The following is a 13,708-nucleotide window of genomic DNA, read 5'->3' on the forward strand; positions in this document are numbered from 1 at the left end:
CTGCTCTAGAGTAAACACCAGGACTCTCCCCCCCCCACTCTGACTGACCCTAGAGGTCTTAGGATGAGAGAAGCAGGAATATTCCGCTCCTCATTTTCAAAGGCAATCACTGTTCCTTTGCTGCTGCATGCCAAGTTGACTATTTTATTGAAATATCACCACAACTTCTCTCTCTTTCCTACCAGTCACACTGATGGGATATCAAGTGTAATACTATCTACAAAGCTGGAATTTCTTGTCTCACAGCCCAATCCTGAGCTCCCATAGCATGCAGCTTCGGCAGCACCAAAAATGGCTGCTGCCAGATCCTGTGCGCCATGGGTTACCACGGGTGGCACCTCGGGAGAAGGGGACTTTCGTCCCCTTCTCCCAGGTAAGGGACGTAGTCCTGCATTGGGGCTACTCAATTCACCGCCGACCAAAATGTTGGTGGTAAGGTAAAAGCATTCGTGTAGGGTGCCAAACCCTACACAAATGGACAGGATCCAGTGGAGCAGAGCTCCACCAAACCCGCCTCCCTCCCTCCCTGCTCCCTCTCCTCGCCTCCTGCCTCCCCGTCACACCTCCTCCCCACCCTCTCTTCGTCCTCTGCTTGCCTCCCTGCTCCCTGGAACGCCTCCTCCCCGCCTACCCCCCTCCCCAGTTTACTGTGCTGCAGCTCAGTGGTCCATTTGACCGCCAAGTGGTGGAGGCTGGGTGCCCGCCTGGCACTAGGCAGCACTGGCCAGCACTGGGCTAGCACGGGTGCTTGCCCGGTGGTAAAGCTAGCAAACCTGCCTTATGGCAGGTTTGCAACAATGCGTGCCGGCAATAAGCCAGTGCAAAGGCTGCATAATTTTACGCTATCTTCTACTGAATCTCATTGGCCATTTTATAAGCCATTCACTCAGTTTGGAAAGAGCTGTTTGGAGTTATCACCATTCTGAATAGCTTGGTGTCTTTGATGGACCTGGCCACTCCTCTGCTCATGCCCAAGTCTATGTAAAAGTCAAATATCACAGGTTCCGATGCAGATTCTTGGAGGAACTCACTTGCATCCCTCCATTATGAAAAATGCCTCTTTTCTTGTACTCACTGCTTCCTGTGGTTTTAACCAACTACTTATTCATAAGAAGACCCAGCCTTTTATCCTATGATTGCTAAATTTACCTGGGAACCTTTGAGAAGGGACTCTTTGAAAGTTTCAGGAAGTTTACACTGCAGTTGACATGTAATGCACAAACTATTATTGCCAACAAGTACTAAAAGCAGAAATAGAAATATCCTACAGTACAGACAATGGATCTGCTTGTACTGCAGGTGTAACCTCCATGTATCAGTGCAGAGTCAGCATTTGTAATTTATTTGGCCATACAGCACTAGATGCCATCCTTATTTTCATTATAAATGCTAAATAATTTATTTATAAATAAATTATAAACGGCATTAAAAGGCAAGTATTTCTCATTTTGAACTCAATTATTTCTGTAATAGCTTCTAAAATAGCACAATACTGTAATGCGGTTGGTTTCATTTTGTTTTTTAATGTATCAAGGTGAGAATGTCCTTCATGTTCGTGATGCTGACACCCAGGACAAAATACTGCAAGCTCTGCAGCTCCAGTTTGGCAAACAGTATCCTTGGTAAGTCATTGCAGGAGATACTAAGGCACCAGGGAATATTTTTGTATCTTGCAAATTCTTTCTCTGCCATGGTGGCCTTAGATAAGCCACTGGCTGTTGCCCTTTACCACCCATCTGCAGTAAAGGGAGAACAAAGCTAAAGATAATGTATATAGGATAATGCTTCAAGAACTTCAGAACTTGAACACAGAGAAACTGTGGTGGCAATCCTATACACACTTCTCTGGGAGTAAGCCCTATTGAACACAATGAGACTTATTTGTGAGTAGGCATGCATAGGATTGTGCTGTCTGAATATTATAAACAGTGGCGTCACTAGTGTTCGCGTCACCCAGTGCGGGATACCAGCGCGTCACCCCTCATGCAATGGGCGGGGCAACACCTCAGGTGGTGGGCGTGGTGATGTACCATCACTCCGCCCCCACTGGTTTTTTGGCTGTACCTTTTGATAGAACAAAGATAGAACACACTCTGCATGAAATTACGCATTGATTGTTATATAACATGGTGGTATTATTCCTCAAAACTGTGATTTTAGTGATTTTGGTCACTAATGGTGTCACACACACTCCCCCCTGGGTGTCAACTTATGAACACTTTATTGCAGCAGTTCTCAAACTTTTAGCACTGGGACCCACTTTTTAGAATGACAATCTGTCGAAGACCCACCAGAAGTGATGTCCTGGTGGAAGTGGCATCAGGCAAATTAAAATAAATAGGTATAAATAATTAAAGTAAAACAAATAATTAAATAAGCAGAAGCCAGCCCTGTTCCACCAAGTGAATTTCCTCTGCAACCTGCCTGCAATAACACCCCCCCCCAATCAGTAAGGTTTTCAGCCCTACCCAGTGCTCAGTTCAATTTAAGAACTTCTGTTTAAACCAGACCACTGTCAGGATCCACCTGACAGTGGATCTTTCTTGAGACTTTGCAAGTCTCAAAAGGTTCACTTTATCAGCTGAAGCCTCTGTTTTGATCCTTTTTAATAGGGTGGGACTGCCTTCTGGAGCACTTGTTTAGCTGCAGGTGCATAAGATCAGGACCATTCTGGTAGCCTTGCACTCTCCTTTACCTGATCTTCCACACCAGCCAAGGCACGTTTGCTTACTCACAAGTAAACGCGACCATGAGGCTTAGTTTCACTTTCCATAGGGCTCAATACATTCGTCTTCTTGGAAGGAGGGACTTCCTTCTCAGGTGTTTTTGGGGGCTGCATTCATTGGATCAGGGCCATTCTGGTGTAGTTGGATTCCTCTCAGCCTGCCCTTTCCGACGGACTATGCCAAGGTCGCTTACTCGTGAGTAAACACACTCACTTTCCATAGGGATCCATACATTTTTTGTTCTCCGGTTTTTTTGGCCATAACTTTTGATAGAAAGGAGATATTTCACTCTGGTTTTTTGCACTGCATTCTGCTCGAATTTCCACATCCAACAGTATATAATATGTTGGGGTTACTCCTAACCACCACGATTTTAGTGTGTCACCCCCCCCAGTGCGCGTCACCCCCCTGTGTGTATCACCTAGTGCGGCCCGCACCCCCTAGCGATGCCACTGATTATAAATGTAAGATGGCTCCATGACCAGGTGCAAGCTGATTATCAAATGTACAGTGATTTCAGCATGAGTGTTAAGGATCAGTTAAGCTAGCTCCTGGTGAAGTCAGCCGGACTTACAAAATACTTCTTGATTTTAACTGAATTTCACCCTAACATGTCAAATTTATGTTCTCTGCGAGTACACAAGCTTCTAAGGCATTCCTGGTTGTTAGCTGACTGTGGTGGTGCTTTTGCAAGTAAGATAAGCACAGCCTAGAATGTGTTTGTTTATGTAAATGTTCTTCACATTTTACAATTCCTGCTATTTGATGTTGTAGTTCAAAGATATATGGAGATGGGAATGCTGTTCCTAGAATCCTAAAGTTCCTAAAGTCTATTGATCTCCAAGAACCCCTTCAGAAGAAATTCTGCTTCCCTCCTGTAAAGGAAAACATCTCTCAAGATATTGACCACATCCTGGAAACCCAGAGTGCACTGGCAGTGGATTTGGGCGGAACAAATCTGCGGGTAGCAATTGTCAGCATGAAGGTAAAAATTCCCTGTAATTCAGGGGGTGGGAATATTTAGAATCGGGGTTTAAAATAAGACTTTCTCTCACACACACAAAAGGGATTCACACTGTGTATTTTCACAGTTTCACAAAAACACAGGGCATATCTGCCACGGGCTATCTGTATGCACTGTTGACGTGCTCTCACGAGATTGATGCTGCAAGAGGAAGCCTCTGAAAGCAGAGGGCATGATTTGTAGTGGATTTCCCATGGAGACAAAAAAGAGAACAGCTTGAATAGAAGGCATAAAGTGCGCTTTGTCCCACGTTAACCATAAAGCAAACCATATATGCAAACATAACAGTAATGGATGTCTGCAAGAGGGATCTGAAGGCCTTAGGGATGGACCTCAACAAATGGGAAACCCTGGCCTCTGAGCGGCCCGCTTGGAGGCAGGCTTTTCCCAGTTTGAAGAGACACTTTGCCAACAGTCTGAGGCTAAGAGGCAAAGAAGGCCCATAGCCAGGGAGACAGACCAGGGACAGACTGCACTTGCTCCCAGTGTGGAAGGGATTGTCACTCCCGGATTGGCCTTTTCAGCCACACTAGACGCTGTGCCAGAACCACCTTTCAGAGCGCGATACCATAGTCTTTCGAGACTGAAGGTTGCCAATACAATATACAATATGCAAACATAACAGTAATGGATGTCCTAGCAGCCCCGCCCCCCCGAAGGAGAATATACATATATATTTGAACAATCCACAGGAGAATAATGAACAAGCTTTGGTGCTTGTCACAAAACAAAATGTGGATCTCTCACATATGTGCACAATTCCCAACTCAGACAAGATGAAGGCTATATGCAAACTGTCATAATAAATATTAAATAAAACATGAAGCTTTTTTAGGAGACTGTTAATTCCTCTGCCCTGAAATGAAAGGCATGGTGTGATGTAGATTTCCCATTCCAGCACTGCTCTTCTTGCTGTGTGAACTGCATTGATGCCCCCCACGCCATCTCTTTCCTCCCATCTGCTGTGCAGACAGGTGTGTGACTAGCAAGCACAGGCTGATACTGTACAGCTCGTAGGAATTGGGTATGCTTCACGAGCACACCCAGTCCCTAAAACAAAGGTCCAGGCATTCATACTAAGATGTATACATCTCTCTCCTAACCAAATACAAATAACTTACATGATCCTGTGTGTGCTGTCTTGTTCTTTGGCTCAGGTTGCCACTTTTTTTAGAGCTTGCAGAGAAACTGCTTTTCAGGGTGAAGGGGGTGGGGCAGATTTAATTCAAGAAGCCTGATGGTTTTTCTTCTCACTTAGGGTGAAATAGTTAAGAAATATACTCAACTCAACCCCAAAACCTATGAGGACAGAATAGAATTGATCCTTAGAATGTGTGTAGAGGCTGCTTCGGAAGCGGTAAATCTGAATTGCAGAATTCTGGGTGTGGGTAAGTTTAATGGGTTGTGCATTTTCCTGCCTCAATAAATGAATGAAAAAATTGTGCACTTTATAGCTCTTTATAGTTTTAGCTATATTAAGAGTACTTTAACCGCTTGTGCAGTTTTAAGTGGCAGTTTATAGGAAGTAGCTCAAGTAAAGGATGTTTTTGGTTATAAACTGAAAATGTGCATTCATTCTGATATACAATTCTATAATTCCGCACTTGGCCCTTTTCAGGATAAGTTGTTGACTTACACTTTGGATTTGCACATTCAGGAGGTGATGAGATTTCCTCAAGACAGAAGCAGTGATTGATAGTTCCAAAGGCAGGAATGAAGTGGGTGATGCAGAAAATGTCACCAGCCTCTCATAAGTCCCTTAAAGTCTCTCACTTCCCTTTTCCTGTGTGTTCTGGAAATGTTCAGGGAACAATGAGGCACCAGTCCAACTGAGACTGACACAATGTCCTGGGTGTAGCCTAAGGAATTTCCTTATAGTACATAGGTACAAAGATGAATGAACATGTCTTAAATCGGTTACTGATAGCAATTCTCCACTTGTTCTTGTGCAGTACTGTGTGTGTGATAATCAAGTGTGTGATAAGCTCTTTTTTGATTGTGAAAAATTGGTTTGGGCTTCTTTCTTTTTTTAAACCTCTGGCAAGTTGTGATGCTTAGCATGGTTTTCCCTTAGGTTCTTATTGCTGACTTAACAGATCTGCATTCTCTGTTTTACTTTTTCCTTTCTTGACCTCTGTGTTGGGGCCCAGGCATTTCAACAGGTGGACGAGTAAATCCCAGAGAAGGTGTTGTTCTTCATTCCACAAAACTCATTCAAGAGTGGAGCTCTGTTGATCTTCGGACTCCAATTTCTGATGCGCTACATCTTCCAGTGTGGGTAGACAATGATGGCAACTGTGCCACTCTGGCAGAGCGAAAATTTGGGCATGGAAAAGGAGTGGAAAGCTTTGTAACTCTCATAACTGGCACAGGTATCTGTGTGCTCAGGGCAATATCTTGCACAAAAGTAGATGGTTGAATTGGTCATCTTAAGCTTGCTTTATTGTGTTGGATCACAGTTCTTGACCTTCAAGTGTGTGTTTTAATACATTGTGTGCCAGTGTTTGTTGGCTGTGCTGCTAGTCTTTCTCAGTTGCAAGAACTGTAGAATGTGGAGTGGAGACTTGTTAGCAGAGGTTCAAAAGCCCTATCTATCTAGCTAGTGCAGTGGGGCCTCTACTTGCGGGGACAGGCCCATGATTGTCATGACAACCATGAAATCCTGAGCTGGGCCTACCTTGAGAGCTTCGACATGGACGTTAAAATCCCCCAGCACAATCAGCCTGGGGCATTCCAACACCACAGCCAAAGCCATCCACGTCGGCCCAGGCAGGTAATCCACTGTGTAAACAAGGGAATCATCAGCAGAATCCTGCCCTGTCCCTTCCATTCAGCATCACACTCACGCACTCAACATCCACACACTGCCAGGCAGGGCACCCAGTAAGAGAGGTGGACTCCCAATAGACTAATGCAATGCTGCCACCCCCTTTCCTTGCTGCCAAGGCTGCTACCTGTGGGTACAGCTGAGTGATAATAGCCCCTCCACCCGCCTCAGCCAACCTGTGATACAAGCCAGGTCAGCACCCTCCTCCAGAATTAAATCGTAGATCCAGCTGATCTTCCTATTCATTGATCTGGCATTCAACAGCAGCAGCTTTAAGCCAGCAGGACAACTACTAGGGCCACAAAGGACCCCAAGGCAGGAGGAAGGGCTAGAGAGAGTGATGGTCTGCCTTTGAACAACCCTCCTCCTGTAACAGCCTGCCCCGTCACCATTACCATATCTCTCTTTGTGCAATAAGCAGTAAAGAAAATGTACTCTTTCTTTCTCTTGGCTGTAATTATAGCATTTAAAACATATGGATTTTTCTACACATGTTCATGTTTTGGTGCCCTTTGATGGCTGGGTGATTTTCCTATCATTTATTTTCTTGTTCTTTCAGGCATTGGTGGTGGAATCGTTCATCAAAATGAACTGATTCACGGTAGTTCTTTTTGTGCTGCTGAGCTTGGACACATTGTGGTCGCTCTGGATGGACCAGAATGTCTGTGTGGGAGCCATGGCTGTATAGAAGCATATGCATCCGGAATAGCATTGCAGAGAGAAGCTAAGAAATTGCATGATGGTAGGCCTAGTCTTCAACCCGTTTCTTCATTATTAGCTACAAGATGTGCTGGGAAAATGGAAGTAATTTGAAAGCAGTTCATCACGTCTGGATAGTGCCCTTAAAGTGTCAAGTAAATAGCTACAACAAAATTAATCTTCATGCCCAGCATGCATATTGCCGACATTAGCTTCTGTATGTGAAAGTTATTGAATAGTTGCTTAAAAGTAACATACAACTAGTCTGCTCAATATGTTATTCAGTTGCAACAGCTTGTTCACCTCTGCTTTGTTTTCCTCCCATTCCCTTCTGCTCAGAGGATTCATTATTACTGGGAGGGATGTCTGTGAAGAAGGAAGAGACAGTAACTGCTGTACATCTTATTCAAGCAGCTAAGCTGGGAAATGCAAAAGCTGAGAGCATTGTTAGAACAGGTAAGTCTGTGCACATAAGGACGTGTTTATTAGAATCCTACCTAGTGATAATCCCCTGGGGGCTGGGGATAAGAATAGGCCCTCAGTTTGGCTGTACTTGTCGTAAGAGGCGACTGAACAGCCACCGGGTGGATGGGACTCATTAGCCTGGGAAGGCAGCTCATCTGAGAGAAGGAAAACTCTGTTCCCAAACCTCCACTGCCTTGTAGCTACATCCAGTTATGGAAAAGGCTTCAGGAGTCAGCCTTGAGGCTAAATCCGGAGCCGGAGTCCCTGAGGCAGTTCATGACTGATCACAGTCACGTTCTGGCAACTCCTGTGAGGTCGCTGGAACCAACCGTATTGGCCTCTACCTTTCCATTGGACCATTTCAGCGACATGGAGAGGGGGGATTTGCTGCATAGGAAATAGTCTGTCCTCCACATCTACTTTACCCAGGCTTTGCGCACTGGAGAGGACAGTTCCAGAACCACCATTCAGAGCGCGATACCATAGTCTTCCAAGACTGAAGGATGCCAACCTAGTGATAGATATGATGTGGCTGCTGCTGTTATGATTATCTGTGTTACAACTCAACCTGAGTTGTAAGTGAAGATTTACAACAGTGGAACCACTGTTCTGTTGTCGTAAATGGTCGTACTGTGGCCATTTTCGAACCTGCAAATGGCAGTGGTGTCAGTAGCTTGCAGCCATAGCTGGCAACCCACAAGAGCACAGGTAAGCCAATGCAAGAGTCTGGTGGTGGGCAGGGCCAGATTAATCTAGTGCAGGCCCTGTAGCTTATGTTACAAATGGCCCCCCGTTTTGTCCTCCCCTCATCCCTCGGTTGGCCCATGCTGAGCTTGCCTGCGCTGGCATGCACTGGTCTTCTCTGGGTCCTGGCAGGGCGGCACAGGCCTTCCTGCCAGCACCTCAAACTCTTCTGCTGTTGCAGTGTGCTTTCCAGCATGTTTGCGACAGCTAGCACTGGTGGATCATGTACTCTGCCAGCGCTGAGGATTGTAGCCACAGTGAAGCTAAATTTGAACAAAATTATTTACTTATATCATGTTATTAATGTCATCCATAATGATTACGTGCCATGCAGTACCATGATCTGAGGAAAACCATTCAGGCAGTGGAGCCTTGCCCGAGGGTAGAACATAAGTTCCTTTTCCATGAGGAGACCTCCATGACTGCCCCCCTCAACAGAAAATACAGTGCACACTGCATTGGCGGGGGGTGGGGTTAGTTAGGATTGGGCTGTTAATGGTGCTTTTATAAAGACATGCTGACCAAAAACAGTTTGGTCTGCGCCCCGAAGAGTTTACATTCTAAGTTTCACCATTATGGGGACAGGAAAGGGTGGGAAGGAATGAGCAGGACAAGTGTAAGAGGGGATGGATTATGAGTATATGTTATACATAACATACTTCTGGTTCCCATTGGAATGAATTCACAATTCCATGGAGTCTGGCTGGAATTTTATTTTATTTTTTCATTTCAGGCAGTTGAAATTGCTATGAGAGCATAGCCATGCATGGTCTGGATGCTTTTTCCCACTGTTGCTTCTGATTAAACAGACGTTGCAGTGTTGCAACATCTTTTTAATCAGGCAGGACAGTGGGGCAGGCATGTCAGTTCACACAAAGGGCAATGCTGCCTCCATCACAGCATTTTTGTTTTTGAAAATGATGCTCTTATTCTCTCTGATTTCTTTCCCCATTTTCCTTACAGCTGGAACAGCTCTGGGTCTTGGAGTTGTGAACATCCTGCACACTATTAACCCCTCTCTTGTGATCCTGTCTGGTGTCTTGGCCAGTCACTACATCAACATTGTCAAAGATGTGATCCGCCAGCGGGCCTTATTCTCTGTACAAACAGTGGACGTGGTTGTCTCCAACCTGACAGATCCAGCCTTGCTTGGAGCAGCGAGTATGGTCCTGGATTATACCACGCGCAGGATATACTAGATTTTAACAAAGCAAAACAGGAATTTTTAATAGTTTATAAATGGATCTTTGGGAAGAAAGTTCTGATCAAACAAGTTTTCTGTCTTTTGTTTTGTTTTGTTTTGAATATGAAAATCAAATGGTTTTCAGGGAAGTTAGCAGGTTCTTCGCCATCTCCTTCTAAATATATCTCATTTTTGAAAAACTAGGACGTTTTTGTTCCCTTGCTCTTTGCTGTAGACTGGAAACTCAGAAGTGGTTATATGATTTACAAAGGTGTCTCAGAAGACGACCTCTTAAATTCTTATGGATGAAGCATACCAAAGTAAACCATTCCTGTTTGACTGCCTGAATCACACACAGGACTCATGAGTGTCCTCCTCCTCCGTAAGCATGGGATTTCCAGATGTCACTGCATTGTCATCCCAGAAGTTCAAAACTGACATGGTCACTAAATAAGCAAAGAATCTCCTTTTCCAGGTGTATGTAAAAATTCCTGCCTCTGTGGAGACTAAAATATAGACAGCTATAATTTCTACCTACAAAGAGACAACTGTCTAATGCTAGAATGTCCAGCAGTATGCATTGATCCCCATTTGTATTGTTTAAAGTAGTATTTGAAATCAATGAGGAGTTTGTGATGTATTTAAAAGATTCCTTTCAAGGGCTTATAGAACACAATAGGATGAGAAAGAAACTGGATTGCAATGCTAACTTTGACTGAATCACATTTTTTAAAAAAATCATCTCTAATCAGGAGATGCTTTTTGGTTTGACTATTCATTGGGTCATGTTGTGCAAGCAATCTCACAAATCACTTGTGTGACAGGCTGTTTTCACTCATTTCTACAGATTGCTAGGCATCTTGCTAGTGTGGGTGTACATAATGTCTACTTTGTGCTTGTTATCTAGATACTGTGAGTAGAAAGCTAAGTCTAACACTTGAACTGGACTTGAAAGATGACACATAATTTAACAGCCCAAATACAAATCCATTTGTGCTCACATTGTGTATCTTCTTTTAAGCTCCAGAGTCTGAACAGGTAAACTGCTAGGTTGCCTTTTGATGCTGGTGTCAGTGGCATCCTGTACATGTTGCTACTTTCAGGTTACCCTCCTAAACACACTAACTAGAAGCAGCCCATTCTTCCTTGCTTTTTACAGCAGTATGGATGCACCAGTGTTTGACTGGTATTTGCCATATGAAGGAGAGATATGACCCTAAATGTTCAGGGATATTCAAGTGGAAGTTTGAGGAGCTGTGGATGGCTGAGTCTCCCGCCAACGAGTTGCACTGAGAAGATGCAATTCTGTCCTTCCTACTGTAGCAAAGCCTGATGTACCTGCAGTATCTTGTAATGCATGAACCAAGTCTTGCAAAACTCAGAACTAAAGTAGATTCAAATCTGATTGTTTCCTGCCCCTGGTGTTCTTGCTTGTTTTCTGTAAATAGCATGTGCAGGGCATGGGACCTGAATTCCAAATTGGGGCAAGGGTTTTTTTCTTCATCTTGCCCCCCACCTTCCTGTCCAAATTTCCCTTCCTTGTGGTTCTGTTATTTATGGGGGGGGGGGGGGGAGTGCCAGGTCTAAGGTCTTTATTAGTCATGTCTTTGTTAGCCACCAAAGAACTTGTGTTTTCTTCATTCCATTTTTAAAATATTTGTTTCTTAAAATTCAGTATGATACAGGATTGTTGATATAACTGGATGAATAAACCATTTACTGATTTATTTTACTATGTAAAACTACTTCAGTTGAAAAGCAGTTAAATATTTTTAATACTGGAAGAGTGTCATTTCAAAAGTTATACAGAACCACTTTTTAAAGTCTTTCTATCTAATGAAACCTGAACATCAATTACACCACTTTTCAATTTCAGTCTATATTTTTAACTAGCTGAATAGCAATTAACATGAAGTAGTTGCTTCCTCTTATTTTCTATGAGGAAACAAACAATTCAGTGCAGACTGTTAAATGGCCACTCTTCTGGAAAGATGGGGATCTGACCGAGAGCTTAATTAGCATGAGGATTTGATAACCCTTCAGTGAGAAGGGATGAGGAAAACTTTAGACAAGAGATCTGCAGCACAGTCTTAGACATGCTTTACTCAGAAGGCTTATTTGATTCAATGAAGTATACTCTCAGGTATACTCCCCAACCCCTTCCCCAAATTTTCCAGTTCTTAAAACAGATGTAAATATAATCAAGCAAAAATTCTTGCCTGGTAAAAATATTTATAGCTTAAGTCCTACTGCACAAAGTATGACCCACCAAGGATTTGACAAGCCTTCTGTTTGGCACCCTGCCTGCCAGCAACAGCAGGGGTGTTGCCACAAATCTGACAAGCCCCAACTATGGTTGGGGAACCTACATTCAACTTTATGCAGGCCTGTGCTAAATGCTAAAGCAGATAGCTACTTTGGCACAGGATCAGTCCCTCTCTTCAAAGAAATGCTCTTGCCAGAACAGCCGGTCAGTCTGTCCAATAGCTTAATGCTACAGAACAGTAATAAGGAACACTTTGGAAAAAGTCTCCTTAGCAGTTCTGCTATGGCGTTTGTCTGGGGCAATCTATGGTGCTTCTCCCCAAGTGTTGCTGGAATCCTGTTACAGAACACTTATGCATGCCTAACCTGACAGTTTGGTCTAGACTCTAGCAACCATACCAAATACATCAAAAATTAAGCCACTGTAGGATGGGGGTTGGAATACTGTAGACAGATTTCACATTGTAATGTTACAATTCTTCCTTTAAATGTTGTATGTATTGGAGATCTGCAAGGAACTGGGGGAATAAATGCATGATAGAGTGGTGCAGTCTCAGGCTAACCCTTGCGGTTTGGTGCTAGATGAGTGCTAAATAAACTTAAGCTAGGTGCCGAAGTTTATTTAGCACCAAACCAACATAGTATGGCATGTGCGGAGAAGTGCTATTTTATCTTCACTCTATGGGGGTTTGGGGTGAGAGAATGCACATCTCACTGTACACTTCCATTCCTAATTTCACTTCTGTTAGAATATTTTAAACCAGTGGTTCCCAAACTGATGGGTCTAACAGCAGGGGAACCAGAAGCAGGGCATTCCCCCCCCCCCAAGGGGACACTGAAAACCAGCAATGGGTCACAATTGGAGATAAGAGAAGCAGGGAGGCCCACAGCCTACTGAAAGCCAGCACTACCCCCAGGTACTGTACAAAGCCTCTTGGCTGCTGCAGTGCTGTTGCTACCCCTTCAAAGACTTACAAGGTTCTAAACTCCCCCTTGGAGTTTGGGAACCACTGCTTTAAACTGGTAGGAGGCTCTACCTCTTTTGCAGGTCAGGCAAAGGAATTCCTTTAGAGGAATATTAATTTGGATTAGATTAAACACTTTGTGTTTATTATGTACACCATAATTAGTCTTTCTTCCTTCCCCCACCTCTTCCTTTTAAAATGATCAAAGCCCTTAAATGTTTAGCATCCAAGACTGATGGGAAGCCACAGTTAGAGAGATGCAGGTGTGCCTCATGGTGTTTATTCCACACCCTTAAGTGTTGGATTATTCAGGCCAGAATCTTTCTGATGCTCAGTTGCCCTCACTGATCCATAACCCCTGGAGGGAAATATGCATGCTTGGTCCTTATCCAGCTACTTGAGGTTCTTTACATTTACCAAGTAGTTTCCAGGAAAAAAAAAATTTTTTTTATTTATTTTTATATATATATATGGGGTTTCTGTAGTTGGGGTGAAAATGAGCTGTTCCCCCTCACTTTCGAAAACATCCCATTATGGCAGTGTAGCTCTATACTTAATGCAGGTCTAAGCGCCCTTATGTTCTAGATCTCACAGTTCTATCAGTGGTCTCTCCTCAGCCCAACTTCACGCAGTTCTAGTCAACCTCTGTTCTGTTAACTGCTCCTACCCTCCTTCCTCCCATCTCCACATCAGTACTTCCAAGAAGAGCAGAACAAACTACAGCTTTCTACAGGATTGTGTAGGCAGGTCCCACCCCCTATATCCAGGAATCCCATCTCCTCAGCTTCAATTATCTGTGGGTGTCCCTCC

The 13,708-nt window shown here is 43.9% G+C and overlaps 1 protein-coding gene across 6 annotated transcripts in view; it reads left to right on the forward strand.

Moving 5' to 3' along the window:
• Window positions 1-11,396, forward strand: part of GNE (glucosamine (UDP-N-acetyl)-2-epimerase/N-acetylmannosamine kinase) — a 38,057-nt gene extending 26,661 nt beyond the window's left edge. For all 6 annotated transcript variants that reach the window (XM_066617822.1, XM_066617825.1, XM_066617823.1 and 3 more), the window contains 7 exons: window positions 1,535-1,622; window positions 3,501-3,711; window positions 5,009-5,138; window positions 5,901-6,122; window positions 7,137-7,319; window positions 7,616-7,732; window positions 9,449-11,396. In XM_066617822.1, coding sequence (XP_066473919.1) covers window positions 1,535-1,622; window positions 3,501-3,711; window positions 5,009-5,138; window positions 5,901-6,122; window positions 7,137-7,319; window positions 7,616-7,732; window positions 9,449-9,684 — 1,187 coding nt within the window. In that variant the 3' untranslated portion in view covers window positions 9,685-11,396. The remainder of the gene's footprint in view (window positions 1-1,534; window positions 1,623-3,500; window positions 3,712-5,008; window positions 5,139-5,900; window positions 6,123-7,136; window positions 7,320-7,615; window positions 7,733-9,448) is intronic.
• The last annotated feature ends 2,312 nt before the right edge of the window (window positions 11,397-13,708 follow it).

Source organism: Tiliqua scincoides, chromosome 2 (genome assembly GCF_035046505.1).
Source record: "Tiliqua scincoides isolate rTilSci1 chromosome 2, rTilSci1.hap2, whole genome shotgun sequence".
Lineage (NCBI taxonomy): Eukaryota > Metazoa > Chordata > Lepidosauria > Squamata > Scincidae > Tiliqua > Tiliqua scincoides.